The sequence below is a fragment of the Trichosurus vulpecula genome, chromosome 4 (assembly GCF_011100635.1).
Source record: "Trichosurus vulpecula isolate mTriVul1 chromosome 4, mTriVul1.pri, whole genome shotgun sequence".
Lineage (NCBI taxonomy): Eukaryota > Metazoa > Chordata > Mammalia > Diprotodontia > Phalangeridae > Trichosurus > Trichosurus vulpecula.
Genome location: NC_050576.1, coordinates 35,838,812 through 35,860,425, shown reverse-complemented (window position 1 = coordinate 35,860,425; position 21,614 = coordinate 35,838,812). Strand labels below are relative to the sequence as shown.

Here is a 21,614-nt window from a genome sequence, read left to right as displayed (position 1 = left end):
AGTGCAGTGGAAAGTCCCCATGGTCCTCAGGGCTCAGTAGAGGGGCATCTTTAGCATCTTCTTCTGTCTTACTTCCTTTGGTAAAACCACAATCATTTCTGATGCTGAATTACTGTTTGACAGTACAAAGAACGTTCTTCTGAGGGTTTTCAGTTACTGTGGCTGCTGAGAAGCCAGGAATCTGCAGCACCTACAGAGACCATTCTTATCTCCACGGGGGCTGCTATCCTGAACAATGGCTGGTGGGGGCGGTGAACTTGGTTGGAAACAGGGTGATCCAGGGCATAATGCTGTTCCCAGGGCTCTTGGGTAAAGGGACCAGGGCTATTTACATCAAGGTCTGAAGGTAGGTGGTGATCAAGGTGGTGGAGGTGGTGATCAAGGTGGTGGCAGTGGTTTATAATGTCTGGAATATGTCTCCTGTCTCACTTTTAGGGCACCTTCAGCTAGGCTGAATTTTCTGCCTAGTTGGCAGTTGGTCAGCCATTGGTATCATTGTTGGTGGGGAGAGCAGACCCCTTTTTCACAGGGGGAGTCGCTCCCCTGGATGATGACTTGGGGGGTTAGGGCTCTGAGGCAGTCAACACTGCTATTTTCGGGGTTTGCCAATCAGAAGCAGTTAGTCAGTGACAAATTAATTTTCTAGTTTTTAGAGATTTCCCTGGAGTTTTGTCCACAGAAAGTATAATGAGCCAAGAGAGAGAAAATTTTCTTTGGCAAAATATCTCCTCCATGAAACTGGATCCTAGTTAGCCCCTTATGGGAGGAATGGAATCCTAGGCCCCCAGTCACACTTATAATTGTATTAATCATCATAGATGAGGCCAGAAAAAGGGGGGAAAACCTCAGCAGCCCCTGCTCTGCTCACCTAAACTCAGCTTGACCACGTCTTTCCTGATTCTGTGGCCTCAGTCTCCCTCTGAAGAGGAAAGATCCTCTAGTTGCCCTCAGAGAACCCCTATACATTCTCCCACACACTCCCTGTCTTCTCTCCACAGGATATCAGATCTAGAGAGGAAGATGGTTAAGGACACCCTTCTCGAGACATTTAAAAAGAACAAACTGGAAATATCCAAGGCAGTAACTACCCCTTTTCCTTTCCTGGAGATGCTGCGAGACCACTCTCTTATCCCTGAGAAAATGTACCATGTGAGTACTCTCCATCACCTCGTTCATGGGACTCTCCAATACTGCATCAGGCTTACATATTCAATCAATCAATTAATGTTTATTAAGTACCTACTGTGTGCCAGGCGCTATGAGAAGTGCAAGGGGTGGATGAAAGTGCAAAGAATGAAATCATTCTTACTTGAAAAAATCCCTACTTGACATTCTAACGGGGGAGAAAAGAAGTGCATATAAAACTACAGGTAATAGAAATAGCCTAAGTGAATAAATATAAATATATACCAGGCAGTTTGGGAGAGAGGTCACTGGCAGTTGGCAGGGCATAAGGAAAAGCTTCATGAAAGAGGTTGCACTTGGAACCTGTAATCAACTCCTCTCTCTCTCCTTCACCCTTCCTTTCCTCCCCTTCAATCGCCTCCCTCTCTCTCTATCTAACTCTGTCTCTCGGTCCCCCATCTCTATCCCCTTTTCTCTGTCTCTTCTCTTTCTTTCTCTCCCCCTCCCCCACACATATCCAATCTGTTGCCAAGTCTTATGGATTCCACAGCCTCAACATCTCCTCCCTCCTCTCCACTCACATAGGCACCAACCTGGTTCAGGTCCTCTTCACCTCCAGTCTGAACTATTGCAGTTGGCTCCTAGTTGATTTCCCTGCCCCTGACTGTGTGAACAAAGTAAACTCGGAATTATGGGGAGAGAAGGCAGGAGTCTCTTGCGATAATTGCTTCAAAGTGAGGGGTCCCTGCATAACAACACAAGTCACCATTTGCAGAACGCTGAGGGTTTGCCCAGCACTTACCATATGTTGCCTCCCAACAATCCTGGAAGGCGGCAGCTATTATTATCCCCTTTTCATGGATGAGGCAACTGAGGCTGAAAAAGATGAAGTGACTTGCCCAGGGTCACACAGTTCATGTGGGTATGAAACAGGATTTATGGGAGTGAGTCCAAGGCTCTTTCCACTACCCTAAGCTGTAGTGGGAGGAGAATCCAGGTATGAGGGGGGTGTGCAGGGAAAGATCTCCAGGGCTTCGCAACCACTACTGGTTTGAGGGAGAGAAGGAGGGAAGGGTCCAAAATGATCCCAGGAATGGAGGCTTGGGATGGTCTCAAGATTCTCCAGCATGGTGGGAAGTCCCTTTCTGGAACCACAGAATCATCTGATAGAAACTCTCTCTTGTCAATAATTTTTAGCGTGCTCAGAAGGAGTACCAAAAATTGGTCCCTATGTACAGGGGGTCCCTATGTACATATGGCATCCTCATGGAGCTGGAGAAGAAATTCAGCACCAAGATCCTGGCAGTCTTGTTCCATCCCGCCAGCCTGAAGGAGTACCCACGATTAGTCCAAATCCAAAAGCACTTCAAAGATGGTAAGGGGAACCTAGAGCTGTTCAGAGGGGTCTCCTATGGGTGCAGGGAGACAGGAAATATCTTCTACTGTCTCCCACTGGCATTCCCAGGGCATAGATGATTGGGTCTGGCTGTCCTGGAGGACTTCTACACAGGAGTTATCCCTTCCTATGGGTACAAAGAAAGGTGTCTTCCTGTCCCCCACTGGCATTTCCAGGCATGGTAAAGTCTGGCTGCTCTTCGAGACTCCTACCTGCCACACAAAGGAGCTGTCCCATCTTATGGTTGCAGGCACCTGAGCAGCTCCATCCATAGCTGCCCTAGACAGGGGGCTCTGAAAAGGATGTGAAGAGTCCAGGGAGGTGGCTGTCCCTGTGTATCTGCCTCCTTCTCTGACTGAAGTTTTCTTTTGCTGTCTAGTCCCTCTAGATGAATCAGCATCAGAAGCCAGTGTGAGGTCTCCTGTTTGGAGGAGCAGCCTTTATGAGAGGACATCAGCTTCCAGTGCCCCTCAAAGCTCTATCCAAGGTACTTTGGCTGTTAGGAGCTCTCCTGCCTCTGCTTAGGCCCCTCTTACACAAATCCTTCTTGTCTTACCCACTCCTCTTCTTTGTCTTCTTACCCTTTTGTGCCCAGATCTCATCTTTGTTCCTCATGCCACATCATACCTTCCTCCTATCACCTGGGCATATTGGCTGTGTCAGGTCCCTGAGGGCAGTCCATTTGGTTTTTCATCTTTTTAATGATTGCATTATCATAGCAAGTAAAATGGATGATTTTGATTTCATGAATTTAAAACATTTTTTGCACAAGCAAAATCAATGCAGCCAAAATTAGAAGGAAAGCAGGAAATGGGAAATTTTTACAGCAAGTTTGTCTGACAAAAGTCTCATTTCTCAGATACACAGGGAACTGAGGTGAATTTATAAAAACAAGAGCCATTCCCTAGTTGATAAAAGGTAAAGGGATATGAATAGGGAGTTTTCAGAAGAAATCAAGCTATCAATATTTATATGTAATATCTCCAACAGAAATAATAACAGCTCACATTTTTGTGCTGCTTTAAGGTTTGAAGAGGGCTTACAAATATTGTTTCATCTGAGCCAGAACAGATGAGGAAACTGAGGAAACTTAGAAATGTGAATTGACTTACCCAAAGTCACAGAGCAAGAATACTTCTGACATAGGAGTCCTGATTCTGAAATCATGACAGCTGAATAAATGAGTTTACTCTCCTAACAAACCTAAGTGGGCCCATGGGCCCATGCTGATTCTCACAGATGCTCCAAGGCCATAAATGTAGGCCTTCTGGGCTGAGGGCAGTGGGGGGAGACAATTATATAGAGAAAATTGAATGACTTCAAAATAACTAGCAATTTTATTAACAAGTTTTTTTTCAAGTATTTTTGGTCTGTTATGTCTGTAGCAATGTAGCTTTCAGAGTTGATGTCTACAACTTGACCTCTGGATTGTATACAATAACTTTGGGAATCAATACATGATAATTCTGTGGTTACAAGATAGTCCTGTTTCTACAAGAGAATTTCTTCAGAGGTCAGTTTATTCTTGTGATAGGGAAAGATAGTTTGTCTCACTGGACCCCACTCATGAATAATTTGTAGGCATAGTGTCCTCGGGCTTGGGAGAAAACTGTCAGGGATGGTATTTTGAAGCTAGGGAGAAATGTGATCTTAAAACTGGGGTCCAAGCACAAGCACCCAAGCACCCCATCAGTACTATGGAAAGACAGGCACACTACGTACTTCTGGTAGAGTGCTTGCTGAATTAGTCCAACTATTCTGGAAAGCAACTTGGAATTATGTAACGAAAATGGCTAAAATGCCCATTGCCCATTGACTCGGAGATCCTAGTAGTAGGAAATTCTATGATTCCATGCCCTATACAGAAAGAAAGACCTCATAGTAATAATGAAGAGATACAAACAGAATAGAGGACATTGATTGTGGAATGGCTAAAAAAATGTTGTGGTACAAGATCATATTGTAATTGTTCAATAAGAAACAATGAATATAAAGAGTTCAGAGAAGCCTAGAAAGACATATATAAGCTGATACAGAAAGAAGTAAAAAGAATCAGGAACCAAATAACTGCAATAATTTTAGCATAAAGAATAACAAATAGAATGCTATACAATTTACAATGACCAAGCTTAGTCTCAGTAAACTTGAAGGAAGAAAAAATCTCCTTTCCTTTCTTGACCGGGGGCGGATTGTGGGTATGGAACATATACTGCATATGTTGCCATACCAAGCTATATATTAGTTAATTTTGGACTGCTTTCCGCATCGCCTTTCTTTTTAATTCTTTCTTACAAGGGGTATGTCTTTGGGTAAGTGAGGGAGGAGGGAAATATTCAGGTCATAAAGGTATTGTGGAAAGAAAACTTATCGATAAAAAATTTTTCAAGCAAAAAAACCCCACAGAGAACAAGTATAGCTTCAATAAATACAGGTCATGTCAAACTAATTTATTTTTCTCTTTTAACATAGTTACTCAATTGAGAGTTCAGGAGAAAGCTGTAGGTGAGTTTTAGCTATATTTTAGCAGTCTGATAAAGTTTCTCACAATTTTTGTTTTTTCTTTTTAAAAAATGTATTATTTATGTCTTTGGTTCATACAATATGGTTATTTGTCGATATACAATCTCTAATAATGACTTCCCTTTTAATATCATGGGGTTAGAGAAGGAGCACTGACTTGGAGTCAATGGATCTTGCTTCATATCCTGACTCTTCTCACTTACTGTGTGTCCTATGGAAATTTAATACTGTCCTCCTCTAAGTTCTTCTCTCCTCCATTGACTTTTGTGTCCTTTCTTGGCTCTCCTCTTACCTGTCTGACCACTCCTCAGCATTCACTTCCTCATCTTTATCCATGACCCACCTCCATTCAGTCTTTGCTTAGCCGCCCCTCCTAGAATCCCTAGCTTCCTCCAAGGCTCAACACATATGATATCTCCTATAGGAATCCTCTCCTGATCTCCATCTTCCCCCCACACCCACACTCACTCCTACCTCCAAATAATTTTGTATTTGTTAGTATCCATCTTGTATTTCCTTCTTGTGTCTACATTGTACATCTCACCCCACCCTTCTCAATGAAGGCTGGGACTGTTAAGCTTCTGTGCTCAGGGGCTAGCACACATTAGGTCCTTAAGGAACATGTGCTTTTTGTTCAAGTGGATTGAATCCTGCATAGTGTCTACTGTTTGTCCCAGACTGACAAGAGGCTACCATGGTTCCCCTCATTCAGGAGCCTCTTGTTCCCATTACAGACCATCCTCTCAACCTCTCAACAACCACTCAGTTGTTCCTAGAAGTTGCAGCCACATCCCTGAAGCATGGAAGGTGCCCATGCCCTTCATAGGAGGAAGCCCTTGGAGGGACACCCTGCATTGGTCCCCCCCTGAAAAGGCTCAGATTCCACTGCTTAGGCCCAAAGGTCCTCTTCCTTCTCTGTGCCATGGGGGCACCTTTCCTGGACCAGGATTCCTCTCCACCTTTTTGAGTCTTTTTTTTCCTCCCATTCTTCCAAGGAGCCCTTTCCTTGCAGCCTCCATCCTGGAAAACCTGGAGCAGACAATTCCAGTAACCCTGTCCTGGCCTTTGTTTCTTACATATTGGAGTCACTTGGCACCAAAAGAAACACAAAAGGCACACTCAGCAGCTGCCTGAAACCTGGTCCTTCAAACAATCAGAGTATTTCAGCAGAGAATGAAAGGCAGAGACAGAGAAAAAGAGTCAGAGGGAGAGAGAGATGGAGGCAGAGACAGAGAGAGGAAGAGAAAGAGATGGAGACAGAGACAGAGAGAAAGAGTCAGAGACAGAGAGTCAGAGACAGAGAGAAAGAGACAGATGGAAACAGACAGAGAGAAAAAAGACAGAGATAGAGAGTGATAGAGAGAGACAAAGATACAGAGAGAGTCAGAGAAACAGACAGAGACAGAGACAAAGAGACAGAGAAAGAGCTTAGAAACCAACTGAAGAAGACTCTGGCTCTAACTTACCAAATAAGTGGTCATTCAGATTGTGTTTGAAGGCCTCTGCTGAGGAGGAGCCCACCCCCTCCAAGGCCAGCCTGTTCTCCGGTTAGAGAGCTCTCATTGTGAGGAAGTCCTTCCTGATCTCCCATCTGCAACGCCCCCGCCATTTTCTTGTTTCCTTTTTCTTCCCTCTCAGACCAATGAGAATAAAATCAATCACTGGACCATATGACAGTTCTTCAAAGTTGGAAAACAGCTCTCTTAGCCCCACCCCCACACACACGCAGATGCCTGTTTCTTTGACTGATCCTCATAGGATGGGCCCATTCCACACCTGCTCACACTGGGAGGAAGAGTCCTCCAATTTAACCCCACCGCTCTCTGGTCCTCTGATCCCTTTACCCTAATGTGTAGTTTAAACACCCTATGAGTCTTTAAAGGCTCCCTTCCCTTCCCTCACCACCCTCAGCGCCTGTCTAGCACTGGCTCTCCACAAGAACAATGCTCATGCCAGGCCTTGCCAACCTTCTGGATCCATCCATTCACTGTCTCTTACTTGTTATCCCATCAGCGTATTCAGCCTGGAGCTCATTTGGCCCTGATTTCAGCCACACAGGAGGCTGTCTGGGTGGGGAGACATGAGGCCCACCCTATTGTCAAAGTGGCAAGAGACATCCTCTCTTTCAGTCCTGATACCCACCATTCCCAGGAAGTAGACTGAGTCACCACTGTGGTCTGAAGAACAGCAGAGAGGTTAGAGGGGGCTAGGTGGTGCAATGGATAGAGTGCTGGGCCTGCTATCAGGAAGACCTGAGTTCAAATTTGATCTCACGCACTTATGACTGTGTGACCCTGGGTAAGTCACTTAACTTCTGTCTGCCTCAGTTTCTTCAACTACAAAAATGGGGATAATAATAGCATCCACCTCCCAGGGTTGTTGTAAGTATCAAAGAGATAATATTTGTAAAGTACCTGGCATATAGTAGGCACTTAATAAATGCTTGTTCCCTTTTCTGAGAAAATTTAAAAATTAACCATGGGGAATTATTTTCACAAAACCATGGGACCATAAGATTTAGAGCTGGCAGAGGTAGTGACTTGTCCAATGCCAGGTCAGAAACAGCAGCAGCAGAACTCAAGAAAGATCCCATGCTCTTTCCATCACACCTTGCTTCCTTCCTCGAACCCAAGGCTTGGGACTCTAAGCCCCCTGTGCATTTCTCTGGGCCACCTGATTTCTGACACCCTGATAAATTTGGGCTTAATCTGGGAAGGGCTTTGCTGGGAAGACTGCAGCTAACACGGGTCCAGAGCTGGAAGAGACTTGGTCACCATCAAGTCTAAGCCCCTGGTTTTCCAGAGGAAGAGACTGATGCAGAGACAGAGAGAGAGAGACAAAGACAGTCAGAGACAGAGACAGGGACATTCAGTGACTTGCCCATGGTCATTCAGTAGTAGCAGGAATAGGATGAAGATGATGATGATGACGATGATGATGATCTGGCATTTATATAGTGCTGTGAAGTTTCCAAAGCATTTTACAAATATTATCTCATTTGATCTAAGGAACAACCCTTGGAGGTAGGAGCTATATTATTATTTCTATTTTACAAATGAGGAAACAGAGGCAGACAGAGGTCTATTGACTTGTGCAGGGTCACACAGCTGGTAAATGTTCAAAATAGGATGTGAACTCAGGTTGTCTTGTGGCCTCAGTGATTTGAACCCAGGCCCCTCTGCCTCCAGAGTCCCAGGGCTTTGTCTGCCTCACCACACTGCCCACTCAAAGGTGAGCATCTCTACTGTGTTTTGAGGTCTCAGCTGACCCTCACAAGGACCCAGGGAGGGAGGCATTGCTACTCTGCTGCTCCAGAGTAAGTTGCCATGGCCCCATAGGCAGTGAGCATGAAAATCAGGGCTTGGATCTCTGTGTCTCTTGCCTCCAAGGCTGGCACTCCTTTCCTCACTCTACTCTGGAGCCCCTAGTGATGTCTTTTCTTTGGGCAGGGCAAAATGTGGGTGGGAGAAAGGTCAAATCAACTTGGTCATTTCTCTTCCAGTTTCCAGAAAGGCCAAAGGTCCAAAGATTAATTTCCGTCTCCCTGAGCTTCCTGTCACCTGTGGGAAGGCAAAGGGCACTTTACACAAGAAAAAAATGGAGAAAGGTGAGCCTGAGATCCTCTGGCTCTTGGGAGAGTCAAGCCCAGAGGGACTGGTGGTGGGATGAGTGAAAGGATGAATGGAGGGATGGATAGTGATGGCTGGAGGGGTGGATAGAGGGATGGTTGGAGGGGTGGATACAGGGATGGACAGAAAGGTCAATGGAAGGGAAGATGGAAAAATGGACAGAAGGTTGAATGGAGGGATTGGTGTGTGAGGAGTGATTAAAACTTTTGTTTCCACAGAAATTATGTGATATATGACTTATAAATCTAGGGGATCCATACATGCCAGAAAGACTTTTGACTTGCAACAAATGCAGGAAAATAAATTGATTATAGAAGACACTATCAACATAGATTAGTAGTATATTGTCTTCTAGCAGAAGAAGAAGGAAATTGAGAGACATAACGAGGAAATTTATTTCCATAAGTTCAGAATAACAATCAGTTATAACAATCCGTTATAACAATCAGCAAGAAAGCAGAATGGGAGACATAACAAAGGAGTCATGTCTCACACAGAAGATAACAGGCAAAGCAAGGATCCAACTGGTTTTATCTTGTTTTGAGGTTAGAAGTCAGCTAGGTAGAGTAAAAGTTAAGTCTTTCTTGGAATGCTCATGCTTAATAAGCTTATGAATATTAACTTCTCCTCCTCTGGGAGGCCTAAAGCTTCATTTTAATGGTCATACAATATGTGTGGTAGGAGGAGGAACATGTCAAGGGGAACTATGTGGTAGGCGTGTTGGAATGTTGTATACCCTGTATTACCCAGCCAATGGGGAGACAAGGGAAGAATATTACTGTCAGGCATAGGTTTTTAAAGCTTACTTTTGTTTCTGGAGGGTGTGTCTATCCAACTAGACACCCACGACTGCAGTCGAGTAATAAACTTATTTTTTATCTTCACCCCTTCTGAGCCTCAATGAGTTATTTCTCACAGGTGGAAGTATGGACAGAGGGGTGGATAGAGGGATAGATGGAGGGTGCAAGTAGTCATTAGCCCAAGAATGTCTGGTTCTTTGAGGTCACAGGACCTTCCTGACCCTTTCTAAATGAGCTTGGAAGTCCAACAAGTGTTCATTAAGTACCTACTATGGGCATAGCTTGTGCTAAGGCTGAGGGTAGTTAACAGGATTAGAAAAACACCAAGTCCTTGCCCTCCAGGAGCTTACAACCTTATGGGGGGCGGGGCACACAGACACATAGAACCCCAGACACTTAATAGCCATAAATAGGGACCAGACCTGTGATTTCCTGGGGGAGGAAATTCCCTCTACCTGTGCAAGTCACCACCTTCTCTGCAACTTACAGTCTGAAAGATTTGCCTTTTTATTGTTATTCAATCTTTTCAGTTGTATACCACTCTATGTGACCCATTTGGAATTTTCTTGGCAAAGATATTTGAGTAGTTTGCCATTTCCTTCTCCAGTTCATTTTACACAAGAGGAAACTGAGGCAAACAGGGTGAAGTAAGTGAGTTACCCAGGGTCACACAGCTACCAAGTGTCTGAGGCCAAATTTGTCTTCCTAACTCCAGACCTGGCTCTCTCTATCCACTGTGCCACCTGGCTGCCCAAAGATTTGTCTAGAGCAGCAGTTCTCAGACTTTTTGGTCTTAGGACCCCTTACGCTCTTAAGAATTATTGGAAGAGTTTTTGTTTACGTGGGTTATACCTATTGATAGTTAACACATTTGTCAGCTGTTGTGGAATTAACGTAAAGAGAATTTATAGGAAGTTGTTAAAGACCAAGGAGTTTGGAGAAGCTGTACTCAGGGCAAGAGTATCCCTGCAGCAGCCAGCCAGTCAGTCCACAACCATTTAAGTGCCTGCTATGTGCCAGGCACTGAGCAAAGCTGGGGATACAAAGAAAGGCTACAGAACAAAACTAAAACAGTCCCTGTTTTGGAGGAACTCACAGCCTTACTTGGTTTACCCGTGTGGGGTTGGAGGATAGGAGGGTAGATGGGAGAGGGTCTAGAGTGTCTAGCTGGGGTGCTCCTCCAGTAGGCCAGAGCCAAAAGAAAATTCACGGAATCTCTCTCTCTCTCTCTCTCTCTCTCTCTCTCTCTCTCCTCTCTCTCTCTCCTCTTCCTCTCTCTCTCTCTCTCTCTCTCTTCCTCTCTCTCTCTCTCTCTCTCTCTCTCTCTCTCTCTCTCTCTTCCTCTTCCTCTCTCCTCTCTTCCTCTCTCTCTCTCTCTCTCTCTCTCTCTCTCTCTCTCTCTCTCTTCCTCTCTCTCTCTCTCTCTCTCTCTCTCTCTCTCTCTCTCTCTCTCCTCTTCCTCTCTCTCTCTCTCTCTCTCTCTCTCTCTCTCTCTCTCTCTCTCTCTCTCTCTCTCTCTCTCTCTCTCTCTCTCTCCTCCCACCCACCCCCCACTTTGCCTTTGCCCGGCAAATCTAGGCTCCTCAGAGAAGTGCATCGAGATGGCAGACGGAAGGTGGTTCACCCTAAGGGAGTTTGAAATCAAAGGCCACAAAATTTCCAAAAACTGGAAGAAAAACATCTACAGCGGTGGGTACACGCTGCACTACCTCATCAAGGTAAGGCCTGGAGCGCCCCGCCCCCCCGGCCGCCTCTGGAGCTGGCCGCTCACCCGGCCTTCCGAAGCCGCACGCTGGTGCTCTGCCTGGCCCCTTGGTCGGCTGGTGCTGCCTCTCCCGGTCTCACGCATCTGTCAACCGACTCCCAAGGAACTCCCCTCACCCTCCCACGCACGCAAACACCCCCATTCACACTCACCCATATTCACACACTCCCAATGGGCACAAATAGACCAACCAAACCCTGTTCCAGAGAACTTGTGGCTGCTGGCCCAGCACCCCTGCCTGGTACTCAGGTTGCCCATCGGTTGCGAGGCAGCTGTGTTGGGCGTTTGACCTCTGGCAGCTGGGAACTCACCGTGTAGTCCATTGAGCTCCCGCTGATTTCTGGAGCCCTTTCGAGGTGTCTCCAAGAGTCCAGTTCGACTCTCGGCGTGAATTGTTCCGTTGTCTCAGAATGCCTCTCTCTGTCCCCCGACTCAATGTCTGTCCCTCTCTCCCCATGCGGGCCTCCCCCCTCGTCTGCCGCCTGCCTTCCCCACCCCACCCCCATCTCCGCACATTTCTCCCTGTTGGTTTTGTCCATTTTCTATTACCTGCCCTTGCTTCCATCTCTTGTATGTGTTTCTAAAATCTAAGTTGGTGAGTCCCCCAGGCGTCTCTATCAGTCTTTTCAAACAAGCTTCAATTTTCCCCCTCTGTAGAATTGTTTCCTTTTGTGACTTCAGAATTTATTCCTGAGAGTTTTCCATCCTTCCTGGACTAGCTTTCCCTGTACAATTTTAGACTATGGGATCGTACCTATCTTCCACTGCTAATCTCATTGACTCAGAGCAAGTAAACATGAAATCGTCATTTGCTCATTACCAGTTTTCAGGCCTTTCTAAACCTTGTTAAATTTCTGATGGAGGCTTGGCCAATGGAGGCATTCAAAGGTCCAGTTCTGAATTTGTTAGCTGGAAACAATTACATTTTCTAACTTAATGAAGGAGAAGTTTTATTGTGATGAGTATATTCAGCTTTAGGAATAGCTAGAAGGCACACTGGATTAGAGATCTGAGCCCAGAGTCAGGAAGATCCGAGTTCAAATCCAGCTTCAGACACTTGCTAGCTGTGTGACTCTGGACAAGTCGTATAACTCCTATTTGTCTCAGTTCTTCATCTATAAAATGGAACATATTGGAGAAGGAAATGGCAAACTACTCCAGTATCTTTGCCAAGAAAACCCTACAGACAAGTCCATGGGGTCACACAGGTTGGATGCAACTGAACAACTAATGTTCAGCTTTGAAGGAAAAGCTGTTTTGGAGTACAAGCCTACTTGACTTGCTTTCCAATGAATCTCTTTTCACTTGTCTCTTTCATTTCCTATTCTCAATGAGTAATTTTTCACAATTAGAATCAGTGGGTTTTTTTTTTAAATATGTGAATTGCTTCCTTCTGGCTGTTGGGAAGAGACTTTGCCATTGAAGCATGCTGGATGTTGTGATTACATTACTGAGTGAGTTGTATATGGTGTTCCTCACTGTTGGGCTCCTATGGATAAAGTACAAGCTTCATCTTGATAGTTAATATCATCACACAATCTGGCTTCCGCCTGCCTTTCCAGATTGATTTCACATTACTCCCTGTCATGCGCCTATGCTCTGTCCAAACTGGTCTTGCTCTTTCCATTACACAATTCTTCATCTTCCACAGTTACAAAGGCTGTCTCCCTGATGCTCCCTCTCCTCTCTTCTACCTTTACCTTGGAATTCCTAGCCATCATGAATCACCCCAAGTACTACCTCCCATGCAAGGTCTTTCCTGATCACTCTGGTTTTTCATAGCATCCTCCCCTGCCCCATTCCAAAATTACTTTGCATATTTTTAATATTTAGTTTATATATGTATACATACTGTTTCCTCCAAAAAATCTAACTTCCTTGAGGGCAGGAACTGCGAAGCTTTGTTTTTGGATCCCTAGCACTTTTCATATAGGGATACAGCAGGCATTTAATAAATGCTTGTTTAAATGAGTCAAGTTGTATTGTCATAGTCCAGATGAGGTAATCAAAACCTTTGTTATGGTGGTGTCAGTGAGTATGAAGGAAAGGATGGTAGCGACATTGTGAAGGACCATCCATAGGACTCCCCAGTCACCTTTAGGTGGGAGATTATGGAAAGGGAAGCACATGGGCTGCCTCTGAGGCTCAGATCCTGAGTGGACAGAGGGTGGAGGTGTCCATCACAAGTTGTACAAAGTCAGAGAGGGCAGAGCCAAGATGGTGGAGTAAAGGCAGGGACTTGCTGGAGCTCTCCCCAAAACCCCTCCAAATATCTGTAAAAAATGACTCTAAACAAGTTCTGGAGCAGCAGAACCCACAAAATGACAGAGTAAAACAAATTTCCAACCTATGACAACCTGAAAGGTTGTGGCAGTTTCCAGAGCTCTCAACCCACAAACACCAAAGATAACTTAGAAAGTCAGTAGGAAAGTTCTGTTGGACCTGAGTGAGAGAGGAGAAGGTCCAAGCCCAGACCTAAGGTGGTGTCAGCACTGGGAGTGGCTGCTCCCAGAGCTCTCAGCCCACAAATGGTGGGGGATCAAGTAGATGATCACAAGGGGATTGCAGGGATCTCTTTGCTGGCACTGGGGCAAGATTCTTTTCCTTTGCCTGTGCTTAGATCTGGTTTGCTGTCCTGGGTGGTGGTCCTGGGGGAGGAACACTAGCTTGGCAGAGTTTGTCACAGCAGTGGAGAGGGAGTCCTCCTCATAGTTCCAAGGCAGAAAAGGGTGCTTGTGGTCACTCTCAGACCACAGCACAAACCAGGGGAGGAGTAAACACCTCTCCTTTGATCATACAAACTTGGAAAAACTGGAAATTTACAAGTCCCTAGAAATATCTCTGAAAACAACTGTACAAATGCCTGAAGCTTGGGACAGTACACTCTCCACACTGGAACCAAAGACCTACCTTAACAAATAGCTAAATAGTCAAGTAATTGGCTATAAAAATGAGCAAACAGTGGGGAAAAATCAGATTATCGAATCTTATTTTGGTGACAAGGAAGGTCAAAACATATAACCAGAAGAAGACAACAAAGTCAAAGTCCCTACATCCAAAGCCTCCAAGAAAAATATGAATTGGTCTCAGGACATGGAAGAGCTCAAAAGGGATTTGGAAAAGCAAGTAAGAGAAGTAGAGGAAAAATTGGGAAGAGAAATGAAAGTGATGTAAGAAAATCATGAAAAACAAGTCAACAGCATGCTAAGAGAGACCCCCTAAAAATGCTGAAGAAAATAACACCTTAAAAATAGACTAACCCAAATGGCAAAAGAGATCCAAAAAGCCAATGAGGAGAAAAATGTCTTAAAAAGCAGAATTGGCCAAATGGAAAAGAAGGTCAAGAAGCTCACTGAAGAAAATGATTCCTTAAAAATTAAAATGGAGCAAATGAAAGCTAATGACTTCATGAGAAATTAAAAAATTATAAAACAAAACCAAAATAATGAATAACATAGAATACAATGTGAAATATCTCATTGGAAAAATGAGGTGGAAAATAGATTCAAGAGAGATAATTTAAAAATTATTGGACTACCTAAAAGCCATGATCAAAAAAAGATCCTAGACATCATCTTTCAAGAAATTGTCAAGGAAAACTTCCCTGATATTCTAGAACCAGAGGGGAAAATAGATTTTGAAAGAATCCACCGATCACCTCATGAAAGAGATCTCAAAAAGAAAACTCTTAGGAATATAGTAGCCAATTCCAGAGTTCCCAGGTCAAGGAGAAAATATTGCAAGCAGCCAGAAAGAAACAATTGAAGTATTGTGGAAACACAATCAGGATAACTCAAGATTTAGCAGCTTCTGTATTAAATGATCAGAGGTCTTGGAATATGATATTCCAGAGGTCAAAGGAGTTAGGATTAATAACAAGAATGACCTATCCAGCAAACTGAGTATAATACTTCAGGGGGAAAAATTGACATTCAATGAAATAGAGGACGTTCAAGCATTCTTAATGGAAAGACCAGAGCTAAATAGAAAATCTGACTTTCAAATACAACAGTCAAGAGAAGCATGAAAAGGTAAATAAGAAAGAGAAATCATGAGGCAACTTATTTACATTCCTACATGGAAAGATGATATTTAGAACTCATGAAACCTTTCTCAGTATTAGGATAGTTGGAAGGAATACATACATATATATACAAACAGAGGGCAGAGGGCAAGTTGAATATGAAGGGATGATATCTAAAAAATAAAATTAAGGGGTGAGAAAGGAATGTACTGGGAGAAGGATAAAAGGGAGAGATAGAATGGGGTAAGTTATCTTATATAAAAGAGGAAGGGAAAAGCTTTTACAATGGAGGGGAAGAGGGACAAGGTGAAAGGGAATGAGTGAACCTTACTCTCATCAGATTTGGCTTAAGGAGGGAATAACACACACATTTAATTGGATAGGAAAATCTATCTTACCCTACAAGAAAGCAGAGGGGAAGGGGATAAGAGAGAGGGAATGATAGAAGGGAGGGCAAATGGGAGGAGGGGGTAATCAGAAGCAAACATTTTAGAGGAGGGACAAGGTCAAAGGAAAGAACAGAATAAATGGGGGACAGGATAGGATAGAGTTAAATATAGTTAGCCTCTCACAACATGACTGTTATGGAAGTGTTTCGTATGACTACATATGTATAACCTATATAGAATTGCTTGCCTTCTCAATGAGGGTCAGTGGGGAGGGAGGAAGGGAGAGAATGTGGAACTCAAAGTTTTAAAAACAAATGTTAAAAGTTATTTTTATATGCAACTGGGAAATAAGATATACAGACAATGGGGTACAGAAATCTTATCTTGCCCTACAGGAAAACAGAGGGGAAGAGGATAAGAGAAGGGGTGGAGGGGTGATAGAAGGGAGGGCAGGTTGGGGGAAGGGGTAATAAGAATGCACACTGTCTTGAGGTGGGGGAAGGGGAGAGATGGGGAGAAAATTTGGAACTCAAAATATTGTGAAAGTGAATGTTAAAAAATAAAAATAAAAACAAAAAAGAAAACTAAAAGTAAATTAATTAAAGAAATAATTTTTTAGAAGTGCAAAGTCAGAAGGAGGAACCATTTGGTGGGGAGGGAAGGGCAGACTGGGAGCTTTGTTTTAGATGTCTAGAACTTGATATGATCAGATCTGGAGATGGAGATCGTTAGTGCAGATTTAGAAGTATGGAACTTGGGGTACAGGAGCAGGAGAAGGCATGGACAAGGAGACCCTGCTCATTAACTTTTTATCCCTTTCAGAAAAAATTTCTACTTTGTCCTCCAAGAATATGTGGCAAGACAAAAAAGGTAATTACGATTAATTATGATCTGACATTACCCAGGTGACCACATGGCAGCTTTTCCTTTTCCAAGTTTTATCCAGATCAGCATTGTCAAACTCAAGTAGAAACAGAGGCTATCAAGCTGTACCTAAGAATTGTTGTCAGATGCATATTGTCTCAGAAAACCACAATTAACATTATCTATGTCCTATTGCATTTCTATTCATTTCTTAAATATTTCCCAATTACATTTTAATCTGGTCATGCTGGCAGTGCACTCTATCGTGCTCTGACCTAGGGGTCCCTGAGGGCATCAAAATAGATGAATGCCCACTCCTGGGAAGAGTCCCTTATATTTATTTTTAATATATTTGTTTTACACCTGGTTTCTATCCTTATAGAATATAAACACCTTAAGGGCAGGGTGTGATTCATTTATGTCTTTACGTATATCTCTAACACAGAACATAAGGCCTGTCACACAGTAGGCACTTGATAAATGCATTTTAAAAATTGATTGGTAGTTGCAGCTTAAAGAAAATACGTTGTGAACAGTGCCTGATGTCCTAGAATCAAGGAGCCAGTTATGCTTCAAACCAGTCAAAGGGCAGAACTGGAGTAATGAAGATGTGGTAGAAAAAAATCTGAGCATCATAGTAGCCACCAAGCTAAACAGTGAGTCAGAAATTTCTGTGTTTCATGCCTACCATTGGGATGGACACCAGGAAAACCACACACAGGGAAAATAAGATCATCTTTCTTTGAGTTTTTACCTCCGTTTTCACACAAATATTTCATCCTCCTACCCTGCTGGTCACAGTAAATGAACTCAGAATTGAACTAACAGACACTAATTGAGTATTGTCTCTATAGACCTTCCCAACAGGTAAAATTAGAAGACAGCCAAAAGCCAAGAAAGGGACACTTTTGTGTCAGGCTACACCTGCCCAGTTAAGTCCTTTTTCCCTCAAGAAACAAATACCTCATGGGTTTCACCCCTAAGCTTTATTTGTCTCTCTCTCAGCTTCCTACGCTTTGTTGTTGCTGAGAGGTAATCCACTGCCTTATTCAGAGTCTCCACTGGTTTTTCTAAACGGTCATTTCTCAGGTTTCTCCTCTTCTATTCTTCCTTCAATGTTTCTGTTTGCATCCTTGCAGACGACAAAATCTCCTTTGTATCTCAGCGAATTCCAACTTTCTCCATTGGGGAACTCCAGTCTTTCCTTTCAGAGATTTTTCCTCCTTTTCCTCCACTGTTCATTGTGCGAGGGCTCATTTCTATATTCTCTCTTAGTTTTCATTCTTTCAGAGGTTTTCCCAGTAGTGTTTTTTTCTTCTCCCCTCATTTTCACTCTTTTATCCTGTTTCTATTTGTTGTTCTTTAGAGGTTATGCACAGATCACTGCTGGGCAAGGCTCACGGTCACACCTGCCAGACCCTCCCAGCTTCTGATTTCCTTCATTGCCCCGATGAATCTGTGCCCTCCAACTGACAGGTGTTGACTCACCCGTGCCCGCTCCCACTTGCCACGTGTCAGTCCTCCTCAAGGATGTCAAGGTCTGAGACCATATTGACAAGACTGGCTGTCCTCCTGGTCATGCTGTACATTTCTCTGATAATATCTTTAGGTTTATATTTGATGTCTTTTGTTTTCAACACCGTAATCATGTCCCAATATTCCTCCTCCCATTTCTTCATCCGGTGACACATGTAGCCCTCTCGTGTCCCTGGGCAAGATTCCCTTATCTCTATTAACGACCTGAGACATTGGCCCTTCAGAGACCGCCATACTCCATGGCTCACAGCCATCCAGGGTATCCCTAGAAGAATGTTGATATTATATCACAAGAATAAATGAAATATATGCAAAGTCAGGATCGACAGGTCTAGAGTCAGAGACTGGGCTAGTAACGTCACTGATAGAGGGACCTCCTGAAGAGGAAACTCCATTTACCAATATAAATCAGCATCATCTCTTGAAACAGAGAGTGAGAAAACTGCCCAGAGGCCAGTATCAGTAAGGCACTAATAAAAATGTAGATGATAATTGTCAAAAGGCCGATGTAGTTCTGTATCGCAGCAAAGCATACGAGACTCTCCACGTAGAAGGCAGAAGAAGTAAATCATTTATGCAGACACCAGAGGACCGTATTCCGTGAGCCAGCTGCCCCATTCATCCCAGCAGCCAAGCATGCGACACATAATATCACGACAGGGAGCCTCGCCACCCCCAGACCTCTCGGACCCCCTGCTGGGATCTTCCCAAAAACAAACTCAGAGGACAGGTGTCGCAGTGTGCTCAGCTATCAGAGGTCGCCTTGTGTTGTCTCAGCTCTAACAGTCACGATGGCCCTTGACAGCCATGACTGCTCGCTCTCGCTCATGCTCTCGTGTGGGCTCTCTTTCTCTCTCTCTCTCTCTCTCAAAATCTCTCAGCACTTCCTGTGACATAACTTCCTTTTCCTGTCAGGAAGCTCCTCCCACCCCATGTGACTTAAGCTTCCTGTGCTGTCAGCAGGTCACATGGCCTATTAATGCGTGGGAAAGATCTTCAAATCTGAATTGCTGCTGCAAGGCCCAAGATGGCGACTGGCTCACCACAGGGCCGGGTCTAGCTCAGACGTGACTTGAACCCGGACCTTCTTGGCTTGAGAGCCAGTTCTCCTATAAAATGCCGCCTCTTGTACAAAATAAATACAAGGTTGTTTTGCAGGGGAGCATTGAAGTGAGGGAGGGAATGAGGAAGCAGATAAAGAAAGGCTTCACGTAGGGAAGTGCATCTGGGGTGAGCTTGGAAAGGAGCTCGGCAAAGTGCTGGAGGTGAGGAAGGAGTCTGGGGGACAGACGGCCAGAGATGGAGACTGAGCACTGGGTGGGAGGACCAGGGAAGGCGCCGTCTGGATGGACCTTAGTGAGTGGGGAGGGCAGAGATACAGATTGGAAAGGCAGGTGGAAATCAGGCTGTGAAGGGCTGTCAGCTCCAGGGGAATCTGCGCTTGATCCCGGAGGGAATTGTTTTATTTGGCCTTGGAGCGCAAGTTAAAGTGAAGATCTGGGTCCAGGAATTTCCAAATTGGTACTCAGGAAGTGGATATAAAGAAGTGCAAGCATACACACGCGCCCACACACACATGCATGCACGCACATGCACACACACGCGCACACACACACATTCACACACATGCATGCACACGCGCACACACACGCGCACACACATTCACACACATACACATATACACACATGCACACACGCGCACACACATATGCACACACACGTACACATACGCACATACACACACGCACACACACATACACATGTACACACACGCACACACATACACACACACACACGCACGCGCACACACACCATGTGGCTATAGAAGCAAACAGATTCTCCCCACAGATACAAGAAACTCACCCATTCAAGAAGGAGGGAGACATATCAGGGAAGAAACATGCTCAAAGTTGGGATTCAAGTGGCAAAATTATATACCCCAAGAAATAATGGGGGCCAGATAGGGGAGGGAGCCTTCCTAATCATCAGATTGGCAGAGAAGTTTTCAGGGTCATTTATTGATAGCAGTTTTGGGATGAGGCTCAGATAGAGGAGTTTCTTTACTGGATTACAAACTAGGTTATCTTTCTAAGTCAGCAGAAGGAGAATGATTCAAAGGCCCTGCAGCACATCAGGGGCTTCATCTGGTTGAAATCCATGAGCATTATTTGCCTGACTCGGAGTTAACAGATCAGAACAGTGGAAAAATCCAAATCCAGGCAATCAGTCACATAGGCAGCCTGGGAAGTCTTTCCTCTAGAATAGAGAGGTCTGTTGTGGGCTAGGCTCTGTGAGACTACTGGGTGGAAGGAGGCTGGGCTTCTCGATGGAGTGATGGGACACACACAACTCTGGACTCTTCCCCATCCTAGGGAAATACAGAACCAATGGGTAGCACCACACCCAGATTTTCCAGGACAGCCCCTGGGACAAAGGTTGGCTTATTCTTTACGTATTCTCTCCAGAACTGTGGAGGAGAGGACAGAAGGTCCTGGTACTCTTGGGTCCATTCCCTAAGGAAAACTCATTTTGCATGGTGTGTGAACACACCCTGACTGGTGTCTCTGTTCTCTTCTTTGTCACAGCAGGGACCAGGAAAGACTCAGTGCCAGGTACCAGGTTAGTACGAATTTTTAACTGTGTAAGGTTTACAATATGTAAGGTTTACAATAAGGTTTACAAAATGAACAGATTATGACTTGAGGTCATGACAATAGGTGAATGTTCCCCACTGTCGGTGCTACATATGATATGGAATAATAATAATAATAATAGCCAGCATAGACATAGTGTTTTAAGGTTTGCAAAGCACTTTATACATTAACTCATTTGACCCTCACAACAACTCTAGGAGGGAGGTCACATTATTATCCCCATTTTGCAGATGGGGAAGCTGAGGTAGGCATCAGTTAAGTGACTTGCCCAGAATTCAGGTGTTCCATACTCCAAGACCAACACTGGCTGAGCCACAGCAGCCGAACAAGGATGTAGAGACAGCTTTTGTCAATAGTGCTGATGATCACACCAGTCTCCCTCTCCCTCTCTCTCTCTCTCTCTCTCTCTCTCTCTCTCTCTCTCTCTCTCTCTCTCTCTCCCCCCCCCCTCCCTTCCTCCTTTCCTCTCCCCTCCCCCATTCTCCTTCCTCATTCTATTTTTCCCTCTCCTGTCATCTTTTTGTTTCCTTTCTTTTTCCCACTTTCCTTTATTTCTCCCTCCTTACTCTCTTTCTCTTTTATTCTTTTTCTCTTTCTTTTTCTTTTTCTCTCATTTTATCATGAATCTATCTCCATGTAACCTTACTCCTGGTTGGTTTTCCTCAGGCGTGTTGGGCTGTGTGGGGGAGTTAAGGTGAACTTTCACGTGCTTCATCTATTTCATGGGATTTTCGCTAGATTTACTAGAAGGTGGACACCAGTTTTGTCCTTCGGAAGGACGGGTTTGACTGTAACCTTTTTGTAACGTTTCCTAGCCTCCTTTGTTCTCTGGTAGGTTCAGTGAAATCTCACTCCTAGAGATGCATTGGCTTCAGTTTTCATCCCAGGGAGAGTGACCTGTCCTCTCAACCC

The 21,614-nt window shown here is 44.4% G+C and overlaps 1 protein-coding gene across 1 annotated transcript in view; it reads left to right on the top strand.

Moving 5' to 3' along the window:
• Positions 1-228: 228 nt before the first annotated feature.
• Positions 229-21,614, top strand: part of LOC118846695 (nuclear body protein SP140-like) — a 33,607-nt gene continuing 12,221 nt past the window's right edge. Inside the window, exons 1-9 of the mRNA XM_036755464.1 lie at positions 229-346; positions 999-1,149; positions 2,323-2,500; positions 2,901-3,008; positions 4,991-5,023; positions 8,544-8,648; positions 11,049-11,188; positions 16,471-16,518; positions 20,634-20,667. Coding sequence (XP_036611359.1) covers positions 1,021-1,149; positions 2,323-2,500; positions 2,901-3,008; positions 4,991-5,023; positions 8,544-8,648; positions 11,049-11,188; positions 16,471-16,518; positions 20,634-20,667 — 775 coding nt within the window. The 5' untranslated portion in view covers positions 229-346; positions 999-1,020. The remainder of the gene's footprint in view (positions 347-998; positions 1,150-2,322; positions 2,501-2,900; positions 3,009-4,990; positions 5,024-8,543; positions 8,649-11,048; positions 11,189-16,470; positions 16,519-20,633; positions 20,668-21,614) is intronic.